Here is a 9,600-nt window from a genome sequence, read left to right on the forward strand (position 1 = left end):
CCACTTTGTTATGGCTCCTATTTGCCTGAGCCCAATGGCTGGTCTTATGCATCATTTTAATGTGGATCCGTTTAGAATCTTCGTCCTTAGGATGAACCGATTTGCGCTTCTTGTAATGTAGAGCATTTGCTCAGAGTGCTTGTATTTTTGGATTAAAAAATGTGGCCTGGTCCACCGCCTTGCCTTAGCAAAGATGACTTGTGTATTGTTTTTATGTTTTTATAATATGTTCAATGTTTGCCGGGTAATATATATATATATATATATTCATGTTTAAGCCTTCAAGTTTAGTGAACTCTTAACCAGATTTCTAATTGCAGCTAAATTCTATTCTAATGGTTACCATCTCACTAAGACGTGGTTATGACATAAACTACATCAGTGATACATGTTTGTGGGAGATTATATCAGTTACACGGATATTTTAGTTGAACAGAAAAAATATAACTCAGAATAGCATCTATTTTAACTCTTTTTCTAGAGAACTGTTTTCAGATCATCATCATAAATCAAACAAGTTTTCTTTCCTTTTTTTTTTTTCCCCGGTTATACAACAATGGAAAAACTATACACCAAATAACAATCCCTTATACCATCAAAAGAAAATAATGCAATAATACAAATTAAAACAAAACAAGGGACTTAATATCTTCAATTTTATTAATACATCGGAAAACATACGGTTTTACTTAAGGTATGCTAGACAGACATGCCATCCACAACCTCTAAACTGTAGGAATACGCCCTTTCCTTTTCTGTTTTTTTTTTTTCCTCCCCGTGCCCCCAAAAAAAAAAAAAAAAAAAAAATTTAAACCAAGATATAATACATTCATGTCAAGCACGCAAATCAATTTGTTAAATCTAAGGGTGTGTTTGGATTGATAGGGGAGAAAAGAAAAGATAGTATTAGTTAGGAAAGAAAAGAATAAAAATGATAGTAATAATTTCTATTTGTGTTTGGATAGACAAAGGAGAAAAGAAAAGAAAAGAAAAAATAGTTATTCTTGTTTGGATAAGACAGAGGACAGAAAAGAAAAGAAAAGGTAGTGACCAAATTACTGTCTTACCCTTTCATAACCACTTCACACATTTTTTGTATAATGATTTTATGAAGAGTATTTCTGGTATTACGAATTAATCACTTGTTCCACTATCCTTTCTCTCCTTATTTTCTCAAATTAGGAGAGAAAGTAAATGAAGGATAGGGAGAGACTATCCCTCCCTCTCTCTCCCTATTCTCTCTTTTCTCTCCACTTAAGCCATTCAAACACACTCTCATCTTATCCTTTATTTTCTTTTCTCTCCTTATCCCTCCAAATCAACCTTACCAAACACACCCTAAATGCTGAGTTTGGATTCTCTACAGTACAACACAAGTGCTCTACTGCATTTGAAGGTCCACTACAAATACAACACAAGTACTCTATTGCATTTGAAGGTCCACTACGATCACATGTGTAAATGAGAATTGATAAATTATAGAAATAACATCTCCCCAAGTTTGAAATTAAAAGAGAAAATAATGAGAATCATTTCCAAGTAATCAATGAGACATGACTGGTAAAAAACGTTACATATGTGCTAGTAATTTTTTGAAGAAAAGATTCAAAGAAATGAACAATTAAAGGATCAAGATATCATATTTCATGTAAAACAAATCAATTTGTCACCTCTAGATACTGTATAGACCAACATTGGATAAGCAATTCATTTTCTTAACAATCATCTTTTGACTTCTTCCTTCCTTGTTGATACAGTGATAAAACCAGCGATTTGGTTTCACATTAACCACTTGGGACTGCTGAAACTGATCTTTAGCCTCTGGTAACCATTCCAATACAGTGCCAAATCTCATAAAGGAAACACAAGAAACAAAAAATAATGTAATACTAATACAAATTAAAACATAACAAGGAGCTTGATAACTTCGATCTTATTAATGTAGGATAGACAAACTCATACACAACCTATAATCTGTATTCCTGGCTCACAGGCCTGGTGTTTAAACATGGACACTTCTGCTTCCACATAAAACAACTTATTTAGTATTACGTCGAGACCGCCACCAAAATACTCACTGCTGGGCCTGTAAGGAAGATAAATTTTATGACTAAGCACTTTTTAACTTTCTCACAAGCAAAGAAAATGCAAAGGGATTGTTATTTTATTAGAGAGTGAGGAGGGTTTACCAGAAACCGCTTCCTGTAGTACTCAACAAGCTCCTTGGGATCAGTTTTTGTTTGCTTATAAGCATCAATCTTATTCAACTCCTGCACAGGGAATCAAGGGTCAGTAACATTGTTATCAGTCTCCTGCATCCCCTCTCATATTCTTACTTACTGGAAGAAGTGCATTCTACAAAAAAATAACTGGATTGTCCAATCGAAATGCAGGCAAAAGAAATCTTCACTAACACTATGCTTACAAAAATGTATTAAAAAAATGTTCCTCGATCAACACACAATTCACAAAGAAACAACATAAATCTTTCATGAGAGAGTAGACAGAAGAAATCAAGAGAGAATTTGATAAAGCAGTTAAAGCAAAAGATATCTGCACAAACTAATGAAATCGTGCACGTTGCACCATATCTTTGGAGGCAGGATCTGGAGTTTCAAGCCAAAGTAGGTATATCCATTATGCATATGCCAGACTACAGTACCCACTTATCTAAACATATTTAAGCACAAAGGCATCACTTCCAGAATTGTTTGGTTGCTTCCAAGGTTTTAAAAGTGACTGCAATAAGCTACACTAGGGGTGAGCAAATAATCCGTCAATCCGGTCCGAACCAATCCGATCCGTGTGGTTCGGTTTGGTTTTCAGATCTAATGGTTCGGTGATGGTTTGAAAAATCTGCAATCCGGTATCTGCGGTTCGGTTAACGTATTTTTTTTTTCTTTATTCATTTTTCTATTAATGTTAACCTAACCCTAACTGAGCCTCGATTCTTCATTACTCACTTTACTCCAAGCGCCTCCCTCACTAACTCAGCCTCTTCTCGCCTCCGTAAGTCTCGCCTTTGTCTTCCTCTCGCCTCACAATCTCTCGTCTCTCAATCCAACACCTCTCAACCATCGTTCACCAGATTCGAAGCAACGGCGACCTTTGCGTATCGAAGCAACGGCGACCTCTTCGACTGGATCTACCTTTTTTCCGGTGAGTTCACAAGATTTTTGCATGGATCTTCTTATTCTCCTCTTCTCTGAACCAAATTTTTTGTATAGTTTTATATATATATTTTTTACTTAATTTTCTCCAAATTTTGTTGATTTTTCCGTTGTACTCCTTACCAGGGTTAATATTTTCAATAGAATTGTCAAAAATATCATATCACGAGGTAGATCTAGATGGTTTGCTACTTTAACCATGAGCTAAACTTTTTTGTGGTTCAAAGGATTTTCATCTTGTCAGAGCCTGTTGGGTTCTACACAATCGTCCAACTTCACTTTTTGAAATCCAACTTCTCACTGTTCCACACAATCATATTATTAGGAATTTTGCTATAATAATAGAAATGCAAAGGAAACTAATATTATTAGAAATCCACGTATCATGATTTTTTTCTTTTAGGGCTGAATTTTCCACTCCACTGATTTACAAACATGTTTAATTCTCACTGCAATCTTCCACTAATTTTTGTAGCAATTTCTTTTCCTGGCAGATGACAACTGGAGAAGAGATACTAATGTTTCAAGGCCTGAAGCCCACAATCAGCCCAATCCGAGGAACCGATCCGAACCGGATTAAATGCATCCACGGATCGGATCGGTTCGGTTTCAGTTTTAACCAATCCGTGGGGACCAGTTTGGCTTGGGATTTATCCCCAAACCGAACCGTGATCAGGCCTAAGCTACACCAACTAGGGAAAAAAAAGAAAAGCACTCTTCTGAAAGGTAAACATCAATTAAACGTGTAACCGTAAGGCCGAAATCCACTGTACCTGTTACCTACCACCTCTGTAATTAATGCTCACCCAGGCTTTTTGCCATTTCCAAAACAAACTTTTTGAACAACATAAGAATTTTTGGCCCAGGAATCTGTAAGTTAATGGGATGGAGGGGCATTTGACATGCCATGCAATAAGATTTTCCAATAATTAGATTTCACATTTTCGGAAAAAATAAAATGGGATTTTAACACACCTCAATCCATGTTGCCAGTTTAGGCCTGCCAGCGGTGACGTCATACTTCCATACATCTTGCAAAAAGACTTGAAACCTTTCCATAAATGGGGCATAGGCTATGTCCACCTGAAGATCAAAAATTTTAACCGTGAATCAGTGTAAGAATTGTCAACCACATGCACGCACACATTGGACTGCATGTGTCAAAACAAGCTCTCTTTATCCATCTGTATATCAAGAGATAAATGTATCTAACGTTATCTTTTACCATATTAAGAAATAAATGTATTTATTTAGTCTTTGCATGAAATATAAAAATTGAATATTTTAATTGGTTGATAAGAGCACCCATAAACACAGCATTGTCAAGAGAGTGATGAACCATGAATAAAAAGGTGCCTTCTTATTCAAAAGAAGGAAAATAACAGGAAAAAACGAGAGGGGACAAGTCACATACCTGACTGAATTGGCCAAGGAAGAAAGGTCCATCATCGAATTTGTGAAGAGCAGTTTCGATGTAATCAAAAGTAGGACCTGACACAGGTTACAGCATCTGGTTAAGTTTGTATATGAAAGTATTATCATTTCTTCCTCGGTAGATTCCATTACTTGGCAAATCTAAATTCTTACCAGCTTCTTTCACTGGGTCTCCTTTAAATGAAGTATATACCACCCTCATGAATGTGTCAGTGTAGGAAAACAATTCTTCAGCAAACTTCTGTTTAGCAGGATCCTACAACATTTTACACAATTACTTGTGTCAAAGAGAAAGAGAAAGAGAATGATAGAAAATTCATCAAAATAACTACGTATTATATGAATCTTACATTGGGTAGAAGTGCAGGCCCTTCAAAGTTACTGTCGATATATTTAATCAAATCTAGACTCTCTCCAATGATTTTGCCATTGTATTCCAATGATGGAACCTAAAAAATAAAAACTTAAATAATGAAAAAGAATAGAAAAATGATCAATTAGATGATATGCTGGTTAGCCATTGAGTTAAAACCTGTTGAATTTCAACGCACTTAAATCCACCCTGGATTTACAACGTAGGTTATTTGAAAAAAATCTGGCTGGTATCTTGTGTTTCACAGTCAACTACTAAGTTATTTGTTTTTTGATGGATAAATTTCATAATAAAGTCTAGGAAGTTCCTCTCACTCCTTACATCATCCGTGTTATAACACATTTAGTTAACCATCTAGAATTAATTCGATTAGTTATTAATCATTCTATGTATAGTTAACCATCACAATTAATTCCTTGAGCTATCAACATGTTTTGCAGTATATGAGATTGTGAAAAAAATAAAAACACCATGATGTACTTAATAATTGGTACTCGGATGATAGTCCAACAGAAGCGTATTGTATAAGAGATGTAGTATTACCTTATTTTCAGGGTACACTTTCTCTTTGTACCAAGCGGGTCTGTTTGAAAGGTCAAGTGGAACCAATTTGATTTTGTCTTGTAATCCCTGCAAGTAATTTGAAGATAATTAACTTATATAAACAATTCCATTTTGTACCAACAACAACAACAATAATGCTATGTTTGGCCGCACCACGACTTGGATTTGGGATTGGAGAAAAGTTAATGCAAAATTTAAACTAAACTTCCTCTAATCCTAAATCCAAGGCACCGATTCGGTGCTCCCAAACATAACATAAGCCTTTTTCCCAATTACTCAGACTACATGAATCCTATGTTCCCATCCTAATACCATAATCTCAGTCAAACCACATGATATGAATCCTTCTTTTATCTTACCCAAATTATTACCCTTAATGCGGACCATGTCACTCTTTATAACTAACACATTTATAGGTTTGTTTTGCACATGTCCAAACCATCTTAACGGATTTTGTCACTTTATCTCTATTTTGTACCAATTTGATTTTAATTTAATTTTTTAAAAAATAAATCAAACAACATAAAGAAAATGGAGTTATCCAGACAAAAGTAACTGCCTAAAGCTATAAACGTATACACACTCATATATATATATATATATATATATATATATATATATATATACAAATACAGGCATACAAATACAAATACAAATACAAAATCATTGTATCACTCTGTAGTGTAACACATGGTAAAAGAAGTTGCTTTTGAAAGTTTCAGAATCAGAACAACAACAAAACAAAAAACCGAAGCAGATTAATGAAAAGAAGAAAAACAAACCTTAGAGTTACGAGTGATCCACGCGCGTTGCGCAAATGGGCATGTGTAACAGGTATACAACCTTCAAAAGAAAATCAAACCCATTTTGATTGTGAGATAAATTATGTAAATCCATAAACCAAATTCTTGAAACATACCAAAATTGTGAAAATTCCCAATTTAAAAATAATCAATAAAATGCAGAAAGAAATTAAACCTTGTAGTTCCATCAAAGAGGGCAGGTTGGTCAGAAGTGGAATTCAGAGGAGTGGGAAGAACCTCTTGCACGCATCTGTGAAATCAGAAGTACAAACACAATTAAAATACATATATATATATATGATCATTATAGACGGATAGATATACATTTATCTACGTGATCATTATAGACGGATATGTATATATATTATTATATATATGTAGAATAAAAAAATTATGGAACCTACGGTGTCGCCATTACTACCGTTCTTGTGAGATTTCAAGTACTGATTGTTTTTCGAATTTGGATAAAATGGGATCGAAATCTCGACGGTTTTTGTAGTGAATTCTATAGTATGAGATCGTGAGCAGTGACGAAAGTAGTAAACAACGTGTAGTATAGAATAGTCCAGAAATAGTGGTGAAATTCCTATTTTGTCCTAGTGATGATGTCGGTGTTGACGTTGCATATATATGTTTAAAGTCCAAAACATGGACCAAAAAAAGTAAAAACTATAAATAGATACTACTATATATAACCATACTTAAGATAAGACCAACAAGTTCTAAGAATTCATAAAATTTTATTGACTTTATTTATTTATTGGTAAGATTTGATGGTTTTATTTATTTAAATGTAATTTTTCTAAGAAAATCACATGATGATATTTAAAACTAGTAATACAATATTTCTTTGTCTAGGTTCCGTTTATTTGGACGTAAAATATTTTTTAAAAAATATTTTTTTATTTTTTTGTATTTGGTTGTCATAAAATATTTATAAACAAAAAAAATTTTAAAATTTAACAAAAATAACTTATTTATTAAATTTTCGCAAGTTATTTTACATGTTCCGTCCGTTGGACTTGACCTTTATTTTACCTAAAAGATAAAAATATTTTTCAAAAATAATATTTTACGTCCAAACAAACATTCATTGAATTAAAGTAAAACAAAACTCCTCTCTAACCAAATATTGAAGGAGACATATGTCTTTTTTTTTTTTACATAAGTGACTCACCGCATATTTGATGAATTATGAAAATATAATAATAATAAATTAATTTATGATTAGTTTAACCAAAAGAAAATTAAATTAATGTTCTAGTCACTTTCAAATTATAGAGATAGGGTTGGACTTTGAAGGCAATCTTTTTCTTAAAATAAGTTAAAAGGAATATGGCATGCGATGATGTGTATTATTTTGTGACATTATCAAGTACGCATCATACTGTACGTGATATTGTCGTACTAAAATTTTTCTTCTGCCTTAGCAGCAGTAGTTGGTCAATGCAAGGGCCGTCATGAGATTCTCAAACTTTTCCTTTTCTTTTAGCAACCGTAGTTGGTCAATGAAAGGGCGGCCCGGGTTTCTCAAAATTTTAAGAAGGATTTAGGCAAATTTTCAAATCTAAGGCCTTTTTTATATAAGATTTCATGCTAGTAAAAAATTTATGGCGAAATTTATATTAAAATTAGACGATTAACACATAAAATATATTAAGGTTGAAAAACACAAAGCAAAAATTGGTCTTGATACTTTATAAAGAGCACAATCTAATTTATATTAAAAAAAAATTTAAAATATTCAACACAACTTAGTCACAAAAATTAAAATTCAAGTTCATATTGTGACCGTCTTATATTTTGAGATGAAAAATTATAAACTAAAGTACTCTAATCACTGTCATAATTTTATTGTTCTAATTTGGCTGAGCTAAAAATTCGACATTTGATTACATGTATGAGTTTAAAACGTGATTGTTTGAACTCGGCTTAACTATATCATGCATGCACGTGAGTTCAAAACTAATATAATAATAAAAGAAATCAATTTCTTGTTTAAATATATATATATATATATATATATATATAAAATCATTGTTTCTTTTGAAGGAAAGGGATACAAACAAATTATTTTTGGGTTAAGTGTAAAAAAAAAAAAAAATCCATTTTATTACCGATATAGTACAAAAAGATCCCCATAAGATATAAAATTTCTTATGCCTACATTATCAATTTGGTACAAATAAGTCCCTGTGTGGTATAAAATGATAATAATATCCTCACTTCAGTTGAATAGATTAATAACTATAAATTAAGGTAATGTAAAATGACCCTTTTATCTAATTTGTGTATATTATTATTATTAAAAAAAGAAAAATAATAATAATAACAATGCTTCATGGACTTTGATCCACGCCTGTTGACTTGGTGTTCCTTCCTTTCCGTAATAATTTCATTGGAATTGCCCTGAAATCTCCTCCACAAACACCATTGTTTGTGGCCAACAACATTTTGATACTATTTTATTAAAAAGAAAAAGTTAAAAAATAAATTAGTTCTCTCTCTAACAAACCTCACCCTCTCCTCACCACCACCGCCGTCCGCCACTCACCACCCTTTCTCATTCTCTCTGTCTCTCTTTCTTTGCCCCTTCACAAAACCCTAAAGCACAAAAAATGTCATCATCAATTCAACCTCAATCCATATAAAGTAAAAAAAAAAAAAAAAAAATTCCACCACACAAAATAAGAATCTCAACTGAAACCATCAATTTCATCATCCCAGTTTGCTTATTCTCTTCTTTACTACACATATTGCTCAAAGACAAAGATGAAAAAAATGCATGAAAGGACCATTGGCTTTACAGATCAAAGCTTTTCGCAAAGAGATCTTCGTCACCCTGCCAGGTCATTTGCTCTTCTCAGCTCCAATTCTCTCCGCAGTTTAATAGTAAGTTTCTAACCTAACACGCGCGGGGGATACGGATGAGGGCAAAATAGGAATTAATAGGATAAAATAGAGTTTTCACATTTAATTTTTGTTAAAAAGTAGTCAGAGAACTTATTTGAACTTTTTTTTGAATTTTATGAACTAACATGCACATTTTAAAAATGTATGGATTAGTCCTGCACAAACTCAGATTTTTTTGCACTTAGCCCATTATTTTTACCATACAAATTATTATATTATATATATAAATTGATATTATAAGAATACCTTTTTTGAATTTTATAAACAAACATGCACATTTTTAAAAAATAAAGATTAGTTCTGCACAAATTTAGGTTTTTTTTACACTTAATCCATTATTTTT

At 32.6% G+C, this 9,600-nt stretch overlaps 1 protein-coding gene across 1 annotated transcript; it reads right to left on the reverse strand.

Annotated features, from left to right (window-relative positions):
- Positions 1-1,604: 1,604 nt before the first annotated feature.
- Positions 1,605-6,866, reverse strand: LOC132313100 (glutathione S-transferase L3-like). The gene is made up of 10 exons (XM_059811758.1): positions 6,749-6,866; positions 6,520-6,594; positions 6,324-6,384; positions 5,521-5,607; positions 4,955-5,053; positions 4,758-4,860; positions 4,585-4,661; positions 4,146-4,253; positions 2,190-2,270; positions 1,605-2,086 (listed from the first exon to the last, which is right to left on the reverse strand). Exons 1-10 carry the CDS (start codon positions 6,757-6,759, stop codon positions 2,075-2,077), a joined length of 714 nt encoding a protein of 237 aa, XP_059667741.1. The 5' UTR covers positions 6,760-6,866; the 3' UTR covers positions 1,605-2,074.
- Between the last annotated feature and the right edge of the window lie 2,734 nt (positions 6,867-9,600).

The sequence above is a fragment of the Cornus florida genome, unplaced genomic scaffold (assembly GCF_030987335.1).
Source record: "Cornus florida cultivar Cherokee Brave unplaced genomic scaffold, ASM3098733v1 CherokeeBrave_3.0.0_Hap2_Chr06, whole genome shotgun sequence".
In the NCBI taxonomy this organism is placed as follows: Eukaryota; Viridiplantae; Streptophyta; class Magnoliopsida; order Cornales; family Cornaceae; genus Cornus; species Cornus florida.